The sequence below is a fragment of the Fukomys damarensis genome, unplaced genomic scaffold (assembly GCF_012274545.1).
Source record: "Fukomys damarensis isolate Sample0158 unplaced genomic scaffold, DMR_v1.0_HiC HiC_scaffold_3, whole genome shotgun sequence".
Classification (NCBI taxonomy): domain Eukaryota; kingdom Metazoa; phylum Chordata; class Mammalia; order Rodentia; family Bathyergidae; genus Fukomys; species Fukomys damarensis.
Genome location: NW_022900915.1, coordinates 32,040,147 through 32,056,078, shown reverse-complemented (window position 1 = coordinate 32,056,078; position 15,932 = coordinate 32,040,147). Strand labels below are relative to the sequence as shown.

The 15,932-nt window shown below is 41.4% G+C and overlaps 1 protein-coding gene and 1 long non-coding RNA gene across 7 annotated transcripts in view; one reads left to right on the top strand and one right to left on the bottom strand.

Moving 5' to 3' along the window:
• Cast (calpastatin) overlaps nucleotides 1-15,932 on the top strand; it is a 118,844-nt gene that overhangs the window by 35,683 nt on the left and 67,229 nt on the right. For 3 of the 6 annotated variants that reach the window (XM_010621847.2, XM_010621848.2, XM_010621845.2), the window contains exon 3: nucleotides 2,197-2,268. In XM_010621847.2, the coding sequence (XP_010620149.1) occupies nucleotides 2,197-2,268 (72 nt within the window). Of the gene's footprint in view, nucleotides 1-2,196; nucleotides 2,269-7,947; nucleotides 8,046-15,932 lie in introns of those variants that run through there. The other 3 variants (XM_010621850.3, XM_010621849.3, XM_010621846.2) reach the window with 2 other exon arrangements.
• LOC104860599 lies at nucleotides 3,595-7,837 on the bottom strand. Its single transcript, XR_779732.2, has 3 exons — nucleotides 7,739-7,837; nucleotides 6,988-7,091; nucleotides 3,595-3,818 (listed from the first exon to the last, which is right to left on the bottom strand). It is a non-coding gene; the product is annotated as an uncharacterized LOC104860599 (long non-coding RNA).

Genomic DNA, 15,932 nt, shown 5'->3' with positions numbered 1-15,932 from the left:
TGCCCATAGCCCATAAATATTTTAAAAATCTGTGATTGGTCAGCAAGGAGAAATCTGGGTAGGTTTCAGTTTGGATTTATGATAATGAAGAAAAATAATTTAACTTAAAATTTAAATTTATCATGGGAATAGCATTCTCATTTAACATTTGAACTTTTACTTTAGTGACTAGAACTATAGCTGTGGTTAGGATAAACACAGAATGAACTTGTTTTGAGAGAGACCACTTGCTCTGGGTGGTGAATTCTGTTCTGAGGGTAGAGGAGGCCCTGTGCCTGCTTGGTGAACAAGTAGACCTAGCCAGTGAGAGATGCCTTGGCAGGGCTGGATTTCTAAGGGCTGATACAGGTGTGGAAGTGGAGAAGACACCTGCAAAACTAAGCACAAGGTAACACGAAGCCAGAGGACTTTGACAATTTGGCACCTTGATGCAAATAAGGACTAGCCCAGACTAGATTAGTACCCAGTGAAGATCAGGAAGAAACAGATGATTCCAAACACACCTGATGGCTGGCCCATTTTTGTTCCCCATCACTCAAGTTCAATATCGTGGTCTTTCATCATTGTTTTATATCCTACCATTAATGCTGTACCTTCCACTGCCTTTCTGTTCCTCCAATTTGCCGAGCCTGTTCCCAACTCAGGACCTTTGCCTGTGCGGCTCTGTTCATCCAGATGCTTCTCCCCTCTAACCAACTATGCAGGATTGCTTTCTTCATAACAAACAGGTCCTAATCAAATGTAACTTGTTTGTCCATTCTGAAGCAGCCCTCAGCCACTCTGTTCCTTTACCCTGTTTTACAGTCTGCTCAACATTCGTCATTTCCTGAGATCTTTCCTTTAGACTTATTAATGGCCTGAGTCCATCTACTGGAATGTAAGTGCTGGGGGAACAGAAGCTTTTTCTATTGAATTAGTCGTTGGATCTCCACTGCGTAGAATAGGACCTGGCTCATAGTTTATCCGATGAAGGAAGGAAGGAAGGAAGGAAGGAAGGAAGGAAGGAAGGAAGGAAGGAAGGAAGGAAGTCAGACAAAATTGATGAAAGGGAGCCAGCCAGCTCTCATGTAACACTCTGTAATTAAACTCTGAAAATAAGTATATACCTATATGAATTCCTAAAATTTCCCACAGTATTTTAACTGACTGACATTGACAAAAAGCTTAATATTTGTTAGATAAAAATTCAACAATTCAGGCTTGGTCCCAACTACTGGGAAGCTGAGCTAAGAGAATCATTTGAGCTCGTGGATTTGAGACCAGCATGGGCTGCACAGTAAAACCTGTCTCCAAAGAAAAAAAGAAAAAGAAAAGAAAAATCATTTTTACAAATTGAATTTCCCTTCCAGCTGAATTAAATTGGCTCTTTGTAGACTAAGTGATGAAGGCAGCTCTGAGCACAAGCCAGTCTTAAGAGCAACAGATCACACCCACGGGAAAGTCAAGGGTGTCCACCTCTGTTGAGCTGTAAGATAACCTCAGTAGAATTTGCTAGTAACTCATTTTTTAAAAATAGGCCTTGAGTTGATGTGGGGATAAAAGAAAAATCAGCACGTATATTAAGTTTAAATTTATGCATACTATTTTTAACAATGGCTTTGTAGCAAGCCAAACAAGGTTGGTTTTTTTCTTCTCGTGGCCAAATCCCAGCTGTCATGTGGTCAGTGGAATTCATTCATCCTCAAATATTAATTGTTCATTAAAGTTATTGTTTTCAACTTTTTGATGTTAGAGTAATGACTAGCTTATATCATGAATATCTTTAAACTTAAAAAACTCTCTTTCCTTATCCTTTCCCTAAGTTGTAAAAGAATTGTGGCTTTGATATATATTCTAAATCACCTGCGATTGCACACTCTACAAAACTGCAGGAAAGAAGGCAATATTCCATAATGAGTGGCTTCTGGAAATGTTTTATGGTGGGGAATGACAACTGCCCATGTGAGGATTTTTGCAGTTCTCCAAAATCACTGAATATTAAACAAGGACATTTATCCAGCTTGCTTTTCATTTTCATTATATAGGCTTCGGGAAAAGTTATGAAAAAGTAAACACTTGCATCTGCTTTGGGTGTGCTAGGATACTAGTCTGATTTTTGCTGGAGGAGATATTCATATTATTGTGAAAATTTGTACTTGCCTATGCACATTGTGAAGGTATGTTCCCTCAATGAAACTAGTATTTTCTATTTTAAAGCAGAAAGCAGCAAGCCTCAGGAGCAGTCAGCCCTCCAGAGCCCATGCCAGTGGGACAGCCCAGGCCACCAAGGTCAGTTACTTCCTGTATGTGAAAGATCCCCTTCTCTTCTCTGCACTACTGGGTGTCACCTCCCCAGTGGGTAGGGCCTGTGGAGGAGGCCAGAAGTTCTCACACATCACTGAAAATATTTGAGCAAGCTATCCTTTTTGTGTTAGAGGATAGGAGATCCCCCCCCCTCTCTCTCCTTTTCCTTTTTATTTTGAGCAGGGTCTTTCTAAGCAATTCAGGCTGGCCTTGAATTCCCTATGTAGCCCAGGCTACCCTACAACTGATGGCAAGCCTCCTGCCTCAGCCTCCCAAGTGCTGGGGTTTCAGCTATATGCTACTACACTGAGAGAGGATGTAATTTCTCACAATGATATGAATGATTCTAAAACTATTTATGCTGTAATTACTCCCCACATATAATAATGTGTTCAGTAGATAATATTATAATTACACTGGACTTCTACATGTAGTAAAATATTATCCTCTTCCGTCTTCCAAAAGTAATTCAAGATTCCTTTATAAGCATTAACCACATCAGGCTCTCCAAGGGCTCTATGAAATTGCCTTAGGTAATCTCCTTGCAACCTCATTATTATTATTCCTTTATACCTAAGGAAAGCAGGGCTCACAGAGGTTGAGTAATCTTGACATACTCACAAAGCCAGGAAGATGGAGGCAGGATTGAAACCCAGCTTTCCTATACACACAAGGTCTTTAACAATGCTAGATCCCATAAGCTCTCACTGAGCAATTTTTGTACTACAACACCTCAAAGCTTTGCAACTTACAGAAAGAAAAAATTCGCTGAAACCTTACTTTTCAGTAGAAGAAACTGTAACAAAACTGATAGTTTTTAATGCATAACACTTTTGTGTTCAGTCCATTTCAACTTTGTGATTCTGTAACAAAACTGATAGTTTTTAATGCATAACACTTTTGTGTTCAGTCCATTTCAACTTTGTGTATATCCACTTCTAGTATATCCAGATTATCTGGCATCTTAGTCTATTTCAGGAGTATATGTACAACACTTTAAACAAGTAGGGTTTCCTTTGAAGTTGGTGGCCATTCTGTGGAAGGCTGTGGACTCTTTCATTTATACCATTTGTTTCATGAAGGGTTAGTATTTTAGTGTCTCCCAGAGCTTCAAGATCCTAAAGTTGCCCAAACCAAGAATGAGCTGAGAAGTGAGAATAGGCTGAACTCTCTAAGGTGAGGTTGGCACAGTAACACGATCCCAATTTAAGATCTTGAGTGTGTTTTACAGGCCTTTCCAAATCATCATTCTATCATGCAATAAGTGATAAAAAGTACTGATCATCTATTAGTTTTATTTTATTTTTTGGTATCGGGGATCAAACTTCGGACCTTGCGCTTGTGAAACAGGAGGTGGTCTAGTAGTTTTAAATAGAGAATTTTAATCACTTGTATTTGGAGCTAACATAAATCACAACTAGAAGTCTGCTCACTGTTGGTCTTTGTGGTGCTCCTTGGTCAGGGGATGCTCGCTCAGCCAAGCAGACCCAGGCCTAAGTTTCCTCTTTGGCACTCCTTTTATTGATCCCAATGAGCTGCAGAAGGAAGTGTTTCTTGTCAGAGCTGTTGTAAAACTGAGGCGAAATTAAATATTTAAACACAGAGCCCTGGGCCTGACAACTGGTAGTCCTGGTGCTGGGGAAATGTATCTCTGTGGTTACTCCTATCTGTCCTCATTTTCTGTTGTTTGAAGGTCCCCAAATGGAAAAGATTTTCCAGACATTTCTTACCTGTAATGTTTACTTGGACCTATAGTTAACTTACACCAAAATTATACCTCTAAAAATGAGAAGGCTCCTTTTGCAAAGCCTACACACAATGACATTAAGTGAAGTCATTTGTAATTTTTTTTCCCAGAATTGCTATTACCTAAACTTTTGGAGGTTAAATGTGTTGTGGAAAACCACACCTAGTGTTTTTCTTGAAAAAGAATTGACATAAAAGTCATAGGAACTAGAACCTTTTCCCTCTCACTTTTTCCACACAGGAAGTTGTCATCTGATATTTCTGAGGGGTGATGGTTGTAAGGAATTGGATTCGTCTTCCAACCCTCTTCTGTCTTAACAAACTAGGCTTGGGGGTACAACATAGCTGGGAAATGCAGGCATCTTAGCTATTCGTTTATTGCGTCAGTACTTCAAAGCCAGGCCTGAAACTTTGCTTATCCTTTAAAACAGTGTCCCTTCCCACCTCCATTATTATCTCGCTTGTTGCTTTTGCTTACCAGGTTTTTCTGACTCACTTTCCTTCAGCAGTTTCCCAACAGATTTACCAGAGTGGAATTCTTCCCTTCTACCTTTCTCATGATTTTAACTTGTACAAAGTTAAGAAAACAAAACAAAAAACACAACTGTAGATGCCTGCTAATTTCTCCTTTTGATGCCAGACTGGAGTTCTTCATATGAACATATCTTTTAAAAATTATCATTCCCAGGCTTCATTGAGAAAAGCCTGGGATATTGGCATGTCTGAGAACTTGAAGCCTTTTATTACACAATTGCCATAACACATACAGGTAAACTGATACTCTCCCAAAGCATTCAGAAAAGTCATGATCAAATGGTAGACATAACTGGCAGTGAGAATTCATCCTGGTTTCCTTGGTTCTGAACACATTCAACCTGAAAATTCTAATAAGTGATACTTTCAAAAATTATTGTGAACACCTGAAAGTTGATCTTCAAAAGTAAGTATTTAATTTGAAGCTTATGTGCAAGCTGTGTATTATAGAATGGTTTCCACACACTGCAAAACTGTTTTGTGAGAATTCTTACAAAACTAATAAATGTGCTCATAAATAGTGTCTCTTCTTCCATGTATTTCTGAGAAGATCCAAAGCTCCTAAGTGGCATAGATATTACTGACTCAGAATAGTTATTGTAAAATGGTAAATTAACAATGAGGATTAATGAGACTATGAAATTATAGATGCTTACTAAAGTCAATGTGAAGATAGTTGTGATCCATAACTAGTTGTGTATTTATATTGCTAGAACAGTTCTCAGATAATTGACAAACAGAATAGATTGTTTGGAAGCCAACTTTCAGACTGCAATAGAACTATCTCTGTAGAAGACTATGCTAGGAAGATGCTTTAATTAAAGTTCCAACTAGCATCGACTCTGGCTAGTTTAAGCCAAAGGGAGTTTCTAAGATTTCTTAAGTGAGTGGCTAGAAGAAAAATCTGGGAAGGTCCAGCAGGAAGAATGCGAAGCCTCACAGCCAGGGACACTGCACACAACACTTGGGTGTTTCTCCTGCTTACCCAGATGCCACTGAAGCTTACACATCACACATTTAGAACCAGGGGCCAGAAACTGCCCCTGCCACTGCCCATCCTGGCCAATCAGATACCTTCTTATAATGTTGACTTCCCTGTGGGCAGTGTCTCCTCATGTGGGCCACCTCAGTCTTATTCTCAAATCAGTTCATTGAACTGGCCAAATAAATCACATGCCTCAGTCATGCTATGGGGGAATCTGAGGATACGACTTTTCTGGATTCTAGTTTAGGAAAGCACATACCGATTAAAGGGAAGTTATTAGTGTGTGGTGAAGGTTTTCAAATGTGCAACCAGCTGCCAAATGACAACTACCCAGTAGGGAGAGGAAAACCTGATTGAACAATAGGAAAGTCACTGATGACAAGTAGCCCAGCAACATTAGACATTTAAAAAGAAGAAGGTGGAAATAACTTTCCTTCCTGCCTAGAGGGTTCCCCAAAAGAGTAAATAGCCATAGAAATACTTTGTGATTTGAGTCCTCTTTTCCATGGATAGTTCTGAGAACTTTGGGATCCCAGGTCTTCTCTCAGACTCTTACTTTTCTTATACATATTATGAGCCAGAGGCTGATCAACAATGATATTCAATGTCATAGTAACCCTATAGAACCCCCAAATGTGTGGTTTATGAGGTTACTCTGTTAAGAAGGGAAAGCATTTTTGTTTCAATTATTGTGTATATACTTTGATGTCCTATAAAAAGTAAAGTGGCACATAAAACTTACCATCCTATGGATATTTTTGCTTAAGACAAGTTTAAAAAGTCAATCTATTTTTTAATTAAGTTAACAATACAATTATGGGAGATATTTGTATTATTTATTATGGCAGTGTGTAGGTAGCACATAAGTAGACAAACTTTGAAAAGATGTACTCAGTAATTATCATATCTTAAGGTGCATATTGAATGAGTAGGGTTTTTATTAAAATGAAAATTCTGATTCAGCAAGTCTAGGTTGGTGCTGAGGCTCTGCTTTTTAACAACCTCCCACGGGCTGCTGTTCTGTGAATCATACTGTGAGTAGCTAAGAGGCTGAACTGTACAGTGTAGGTATTTAAATGCCTGTACTTTAGGTTGCTTAAGAATAAACTGGAGAATCTGATTGAAAGCAGATTCACAGTTTCCAGGGCAAGAAATTCTAATTCAGCAGGCAGGAGCGGTACCCAGGCTTTCATATGGTATGGAAGGGGCATCTCCAGGTTTCAGGCACAGATGCTCTGGAGCCCCTCCCAGAGCGAGAAAGGGTGACTCTCAGAGACCCTGGCTGCAGAAGCTTAGAGGACACGCATCTTCCTCCATCTCCAATGAAGGCAGCCAGCCCTGTGCTCCCTGGCCTGCAACATAAGCCTCTTTGGAAAACTTCTGTCATAACCTTCCATTACTCATGTGTACTCTTCAGAAGCACAGAGATAGATATGCACCTTCATTGCAGAAGACACAGCTAACTGATCCCGGGGACTTGGACTCCAGGCTTCACCTCTGCTAAGGCGTGGCCCGAATAAGTCACGCTGAGCAGTCCTTGTCCCTGGAGAAATAAATACCAGCGAAAACCAGATGAGCTCAGGTTTAGTTTGTTTTAGTTTTTAAGGAAATATAATACTGACAATTAACCAAAGAGTCATTTTAAAGTACATTTTCATCAAGGATTAATGGGAGGGGCTTCTCAAGAAATTATAACCTACTGGAGTTGGAAGGCCTGGCACGTCACCAGTTCTATTTCACAGAGCTGGAGTGAGGACCCTCAGGAGCTGTGGCTGTTACGTGGGGTGGGGGCCACACTGTGCCTGAGCACCCACTTCTTCCTTGGGGCCGGCTGTCACCTCTGTCTTGGCCAGTGCAGCTCGGATTCATGACTCCCGCGACCCGAGTCGCCAGCATGGATGAGGTCTCTGTCCCTGAAAAACCGCTCCCCAGCTTTCACCTCAGCTCAGGGCCCAGAGTCTATCTATTGTGGCTGGTTTAGGATTTGGGGGAAAAGTTAGCTTTCCACGTTTCTTTTAAAACGTAGTAACTTTTTTTTTCTGTGTGACTTAATGAGACCATGTCTCAACAACAAAAAGAAAAAAATTAAAGGAGCTGGGGATGTAGCTCAGTTTGAAGGTCCTGAGTTCAATCGCCAGTGCTGGAAGAAAAACAGATATTTAAGGGAGCGAGTTTGCAAAGAGCTACTACCTTTGCTAGTCCGGGGGCAGAGGTCCGGAGGCGGCGGGCAGGCGTCCGGCCGAGTGCAGGGCGCAGGGCTCGCGGCCGGTGGTCAGCGGGGACGCAGGGCCAGGACACCAGGCCACCTCCTCCCTCGCCGTCCTGAGCTCCTGGGGCGGGGCCGAGGGGAGAAGGGCGCCGCAGCCGGGACCCGCCCTCCGCGTCACGCTGTGCTCGGACTGGGCTCTAACTCCTCGGAAAGGCCCAGGCAGTTCCCAAGCAGGAATGCAAACATCCGGACCTAGCTGAGGTCCCTGGGCCCGGGAGTCCCCGCAGAGTGAGTACTGAGCTGCCCGCTTCGCTCGCGCCCGCCTGTGCCCTGGGTTGAGCGGCTGCCTCCGGCTCTGGTGTCAGCGGCCAGGACCCGCAGCTGGCTTCCCGGCCCGTTGCGTAGTTCTTGCGGTGTGGACTTGAGGAGCCATTTCTTTCCAGATGTGTTCTGAATTCGATTGTGCTTCTTGTTAACCCTTCCTCTCTGCCCTGAGCACTGTTACAGCTGCGAATGTATCTGTGAGCGATCTGAAGGTTACAAAACTAGAGATTCGTGTGACCCGGGCCAAAAACTGAAAGAAGAGCAGCGATTCTGCGGACTTGTTCTGTCATTTGGTCTCTGGGTTACCCCCTTCCTCCACCCGCGGCCCATCCCCACCCCCATGACCTCGGTTTTGGAGAATGAGCTCACCCTGACCTTTCTGAGTACCTGACACAGGCTGGGTGTGGTGTGGCGAGTGTTGTAACATGTTTCGGTTCTGTTTCCCTGAACACAACCTGAGACTGTTGCAGGATAACAGAGATTTAGCCGTCTCTCCCAGTGGTAGGACCCCAGAGTTCTCCATTTATAAATGGGCAAGAGGCAATATCATTCATTATTAATATTTTTTGGGGGGTACCGGGGATCAAACTTGGGTCCTTGCCCTTGCGAGGCAGGCAGTGGAACCACTGAGCTAAATCCGCGGCTCCATTATTCCCATCTTACAGCTCGAAGAAATGAGGCAGGAGAGCAGAAGCCGCGCCCCTGCCTGCGCTGTCTCTAGGGTCTTCCGGAGCCCACGCTCCTGCAGAGTGGGCAGGAATGCTTAGTCAGCGCTCAGGACTCTTTCCGCTGTTGGTGATGCTCTCTAGAGGAAACAGACCTCTGCACTGCGGGCGAGCTCACCAGGGAGTGGCATGTGCTGTTCCGAGAGGGGGACTTCACTCTTTAGTGAATGACTTTGGAGAGCTTCCTCCTGGCATTTTGCTTTTAGGCATGGATTGGACTTTTGCACACTGGTTTTTGTGTGTGAAAGGGCTACTGAGTCCCTGGAGGTGTGGTGGGAAATGCTTTTTGGGTTCTAGGAAGCATAAAAGATTAAAATCACATAGTGAGATTTAGCAGAATCCTGCCAAGCTAGGAAATGCCACGTCTGTAGGGCTGGTGGGGTGGGAATGGATGACCACCAGCAGTGAGGCGTAGAGGGAACCCGTGTGTGTGTGTGTGTGTGTGTGTGTGTGTGTGCGCGCATAGCGGGGACTCGGTGTCTGTTACAAACGGATGTGTTGCGCAGTGTGAGACTGTTTATGAAGCCGCGCTTCCCAGCACTAATGGTGTCATTCACAGGCTTGGAGAGGATTCCCACCCAGTAGGTGAGGGCAGGTGTCTGTATAGAGTCAGTGAACTTCGGTTCCCTGATCTCTGCTAGAATTGGCTGAGTGTGATGTCTCTCATAATCATATAAAATAACAATCGGGAAGAATACAACCAAAAAGAAAAGAAAGTTATCAGAAAAAACATGAGTAATATACTTGAACTAACTTCTTATAACAGGCCAGGTATCAATGTTCCTACTCATGGTATATATTTAACAATTGTATCTTTGCTTTGTCACAACTAATTAGGTGGCACTATGTGTTTTTCTTCAAAACAGACTATCTGATTAGTCCTGTTTTAACAACAAATTCACAACCCCCCATTCTTCTGTATACATATATCGTGTGTATTTTCTCTGTCATTCTACCTTACAGTTCCTTTGGGATTGTTTCAATCTGAAATGCATGTGCTAACATCAGTATGTCTGGCCTCATAAAAAGAACTTATTTTAGGGCCAGGGATTTAGCTCAGTGGTTCTTCTGCCTGCGTTGCAAGTGCAAGGTCCCAAGTTTGATCCCTGGTACAAAAAAAAAAAAAAAAAAAGAAAGAAAAAGAAAAAGAAAAAACCTATTTTATTCCACAGTTTTTCTGATGCATTGCATTAATTATCTGAGTACTAGAAACGAAAAGTGGCCTTCACAAATAATTTTATGTTTCTTCGTGAATAACTCTAAGTTAAAATATATCAGCCACCCACTGTTCTTCAACAGGCACTCTCAGTGTTCTGGATGACAATTTTGAAGCGTCCTACTGTTTCCATTTCTGAAGGAGCATTCCAAAACATCACCTAAGACTGGATGGCTTCTGAGCAAGTCTGTGTATTTGGCCATTGGAAATTTAGATGAAAACTGCAATCACACCATTAACAAAGTAAAATTGTTTTGTTTATGCTCTATAGTATGGGCCATATTGTCTGCAGTGAGCCATGATAGATTACTACAAGACAGCTAGAAAGGTTTTCAATAAAAAATAGATCAGTATGGATAGTTACAGCTACATTTACTGGAAAAATACTATGTTCTGGCATATGCTGAGCGCGTGACCCGCTTTGGTGATGGTGCAGCTGGAAAAAAACCCTTATTCTGCCCATTTTACAGATTAAGAAAAGAAGTCCCATCGTGCTGTATCTTTTCTCAGAATGTATTCAACAGCTCTCTAAAACACCTTTAAAAAAAATTTGCTTTACTGTATAAAAAGTGTCACACACTAAAGTCTCATTTGGCTCTGGATACTTCCGTTTTCAGCATGCGAGCTCTTTATTATGCTACAAGCCTCCCAAAGACAGAATCCCCATCATTGTACCCTCATGGTGTCGACCACAGTGCCTTCCACTTACCAATTGCTCAATAAATATTTATTGGATTGTAAAGTACATTAATTTTGTCATAAGATGAGTGAAGCCCTAAGATGCTTCTGTAATAATATAGATATTCATTAATACAGAGATTCATCTTGGGTAGATAGAAAAAGTAAAGTCATGTTCATTTTTATTCTCTAGGATTTCTATGTGGAGTTTTTGAAACTTAACATCTGTTTGTCCATTAGGTGAAGGTTAAAGAATGAGTAATCAAAAAATATGAGAAAGGAACTCTTTCTTTTCTTTTTTTCCTTAAACTTCTACAATGAGCTAGACATGATGCTAGGTTTACAGGAGTGTGTTCCATGTGACAAATATAGAGAAACACTGTGAAAAGTGCTAATTGGCATTGTCCTCAAGGTGTGTAAAATGGAGTAAACCAAGCAAATTGGAAGGTTGAGGAGAAGAGCATATGGTAAAGGTGGAGGCCTGTTTTTATTTTTGGAATAAACACTAGACCTTAAAGATCTGTGACCAGGTGTCCAGTCCAAGCAGAAAATGACAACAGCCATCAACACTAAGGGCTGAGATATTATTCGTGAGGGGTCGAGTCAGTGCAAGGCAGGAATGCTGTGTCTGATACACGTGCAACTTCCTTGGCATTGGCTTGCCTCATTCATTACGTTCTGGAGTCAGTCATGCTACTGTTGCACCATGAGGTCACCTAGCCAATCAGAATTACTGAGGGATCCATGGCTCAGTAAGATTGCTAAATAAATCCTTACTCTTCTAAAAGTTTGATGACCACTTCTCTAACAAGTGAATTGAAACCCACCTCTTAGTCGTCTGGCCGTAGCAGTGCACTGAAATCTTGATAAGAATTCCAGCCATCCCTGAGTTCTCAAGTTTCTGAATCATAGTAAAAGTCTCCCATGGTCCAAATTGCTTGGTGTTCATGGAGCATGTTTGGAGCTGAATAAGAGCCTGGACCATTCCCATTCCACTCAGAGCTGAATGGGAGATTCAGGTCCCCTCGGTACCTGAGTGTGCTCCTGGAACTCTGCAATGGACTGAGGTCCCTGTACAAGGGACTCACATATCAGAGACCTTTCAGACCCGAAAACCACCAGCCTTGCCCAGAATAGAATTGTTGGGGAAAATGTGTAAGAATACTATTCCTACAGAGAAACTAGAAGTCCAGCCACCAGGCCATATTGTTCCTTTATCAGCTGTCTAAGGATGTGGCCAGGCAATTAATAGACAATAAAATTATTTGTCTATTCTTAGTTATGTTTTTCTTTGTCCTTTTTATCATGAAAATAGGAAATTGTACTTATATCTAACAGAGCCAATAAAACCTTTTATATAAATCTATTACTGTGACCAATAATCATCACAGTTCTTTATTATAAATATCCCCATGTTAATAATATGTTTAAAACTCTATGTCACGTGCTTTCAGGCATCCATGCTTTTATAATATTCCATTTGCCAAAATGTTTTCAATGCAGAGGGCTGGGCCTGTATCAAGGAACTGAAACTGGTAGTCAGAAATTTTATCTTCCAGAATTCTTAACTTCTCTTTCATATTTTGTTTTACTTACTTATTTACTTTTGTGCTGCCCTGTAAGTAATGTCTTCAGATCTGTCTTCCAGTCATTTGCATTTCTGTTCACATACATGTAGCTTATAGTTCCATCTGTTTGTGCTTTGGGGATTTCATTCCTTCCTTCATCTCTGAATTTTGAAACGTTTTTAAAGCCTCCTTCAGGTTTCTCTCTTGTCTCTGAAGAGCACTTTCTCCCATATCTGTACCTGCCTACTCTCCCTTATTGGGTTGCTCTTCCTGATGAAGTCTGGAGCGTGCGGGGGAGCTGCATCTTCAGTGTGTTTGTCTTCCATGAGAGTCCTTTTGCTTCTGAGTTGCTGACCTATTGCTAGCAGTGAGTTTTTAATACGTCTCTGCCTGGGATTATTTGGATTTCATCAGAGTAAATGCTTAGGCTTTCAGCCTCTGTTCCACATGGTGTGGGTAAATTTAGATATGGCACAGGTTTGGAATTCCTCTTTCTCATATTGTGTTTTTAAATTCATGGCTCCAGCCAGGAAAAAAGAAAAAAAAATGGCTCCACCTTGCCATTGACCTGGGCAGGTGGGCAATTTTCAAGGCTCATGTTAGTGGTTGATCACGTTGGTGTTCCTGGCTTTATGCCAATAGCTAACTCAGGATGAGACCTGCGACCAGGACTATTTTCTCCTAAGGGTGTTCACTTCCCGGTCCCCAGATGTTATATCTTTTTCCAGTATCCCTGAGAGCGATTTATACTGCACCCTGCTCCCAAAAAGAGTGGGACAACTGCTGTGCTAAATCATTTGCATAAACTTATTTATTCCTCGTAGGATTTGCATATTGCAACAAGGTAAGGAGATACTGTGACACTGTTACAAATGAAAGTCAGAAATTCAGAGTTTAACTAACATGACCCTGGGTCACACAGGTAGCAAGATTCTATTTGATCCTAAGTACTTTTCCACAGATTGGCCTTACAAAATCCCCAACTTAGTGGTTTATTTCTAGGTAGACTAAAATAATGAGAGAGGAGAGCCAAGTGTGGTAGCACACTCACTCCCAGCTCTTGGGAGGCTGAATCAGGAGGATCACTTCGAGTTCAAGGCCAGCCTGAAGTACACAATGGGACTCTCTCTCTCTCTCTCTCTCTCTTTCTCTCTCAAAAAAAAAAAAAGCTGAGAGGGGAATTTCTATCTATATTAATAAGCACTAAAAATCAATATTATGCTCTGTATTGTTAGGCTTGATACGTTAATACTATTGAAATTTTCTCTGAAAGAGAATTGTACACCAGTTGGAATTAATGAGTAATACTTTAGCTGACAGTTTCTTCTGACAACTTAGGCAGTTAGAGGAGGAATAAATTAGCCATCTTGTATGGAGAAATTTTTAAATGCCAGCCTAAAGTAGTCTATACCCGAAAACTCCCTTGTGTAGGAATTACCGAACTATTGCTTAGAGTGAAAGATAAGTATCAGTGCTCATGTTTTTCTGTCAGTTTCAAATCAGTTTTACTTTAAAATCTCTTCTGTTTCCCTGGATTTTATCTGAGGGTAAAAGGGATTGTAATCAGAGGACACCAGTATATGAAACACCAGTATATGAAACCGGCCCAGAGAATTTAAAGGCTTTGCTCAATGTCATCCAGCTGGTAACAGAGCTAGAATTCAAACTCAAATATCCTAGATCCAGAGTGATTTTCTTAATTACTACCCAGCACCATTTAATAGTTTCAAAGATTTAACTTGTGAGTCCTCGTTTGTGAATTTCCAGCATGACATCTTATTTCATTCCCCATTTGCATTTCAGCCATATGAAAATCCCTTTGATAAAAGATCCTTGCTTTAATTCTTGCTGTTTCAACTTTCTTATTAAGAATGTGTTCCAGTGAAAAGTACGCTCAGCCATGGTTAGGTGCCAGGCCCATTTCTCAGCCTCTTCCACAGGTCTCCATCTCAAGATCCCTTCATAATTCTCTCTCACTATTAGGGACATTTAGATTCTGCTATCCCCATAGAGATTGAGGCTCTGGTAATTTGTTTTATAACACAAGGATCCATAACAGGTCTTATGTTTCTCTCACCTTCTGTTAGGTCTACAGCTATAGCAGCTGATTTGTAAGGCTGCTGAATTGGTTTTGCAGTAGAGCTAGGAGTTTTTCATTCTTATTTAATAGTCATGCCATCAATAACTAATATGCTTTCAATGAACTCAGAACTGGTTTGGATTTGTAAAAAATTGTGTTCTTGCTACAAAGATCTCTCTTACTGCCTAGAACATGGGCATAAACTAACCATGCATTTAGTTCAAATAAAGTGCCATAACGTAAAATAAGGTTAAATTTTCTTGTGAAAGATAAGTAAGATTAGGGTGCAGCTTCTCAAGGCAGTGGTAGCCACCTGCCTGCTCTGCCATTCTGGAATTCCTTGCCTCATAAGAGAAAGTAAATCCTCGCGTGATAAGCCTTCTCTGTGGGAGGGACCAAAGGAAGAAAGTAGGCTGACTTTTGCAGGTCTGACATCTCTTGGGCAGCCAAAGGTCAAACATAATTATTTCATGCATGAAGAAAGGCAAGCAGGGTTCTTAGAAGTTTGAACATAATTTCAGCTGCTTTTCTGTTCTTTAATGATGAATCTAGGCTGTGTGGTTTGCTTTCCTCCTTGCTTATACAATAATTATTGTTAGCACAGACCAAGCACAAACACACACACACACATACACCCATGAAATTTGGAGTTTGCACAACAGTGCAAATGAATCAGTTGCCTTGTGGGACTGAAAGTCTGACTTAGGTTTTTCTGGGCACTTGGGCTGGACCATTGTCAGAGCTCATCTCGCTCCCAGGGCGTGGCCAAACATTCTCAAGTCTTCCTGACTTGAATTTAGACCACAGATCAGCTGTGGCTATTATCTCAGTTGCCAGGCAACATTTGGATGTTTGTTTTGAGGCCTGCCCACATATTTTCAGAGGTGAAGTTTCATGTGTACTCCACTCCCAGAGCGAGTTGAGTTTGGGCAGTCTATTTCTATCTTAAATTTCTGTGTCTCTTTAAGCATATTTCATAAATGCACAGTATACTCAGCCGAGCTGCAGTCATCTCTGGATCTCCCCCAGATGGTGTTCAGATTGCCTGATTCCGTAGCATTCCTTCAGTGCTACTCTGGACTATCCTTACCTTTAACTCTTGCTTAAGCTTTTTTGCTCACCTGCGAGGGTCCATTCCAAAATCCATGAGCAATTTTTGTAGAACCCAAATATTTTGTTTTAATTTTGAATGATGGAGGCCCATGTATTACAGCAAAAATTTAATGGGCATTATTGTCATGTCTTTATTCAAATCCAAATCATGTAATCTTAGAAAGTCCTTTCATTTCTCTAAACCTCATTTTTTCTTTGTTTTTTGTTTTGTTTTGTTTTTCATTTACAAAGTACAGATAATAATGTTTGCCTCCCAGGATTTGATTGAATTCTTATACGTATGACACTTGTCTCAGTCTCTGACACATAAAAGATTCTGTAAGTCCCTGCCTAATTGTTGATCGCACTACAATATTCGTACCTACTTGGTAAAGAATTCCTGTCTCCTCTATGAAGCTTTTCCTAACCATCGTCTAAACCCACATTTCAGAAAGGCTCTGTCTCTTTTTCAACTACAATGTGACACTGTAT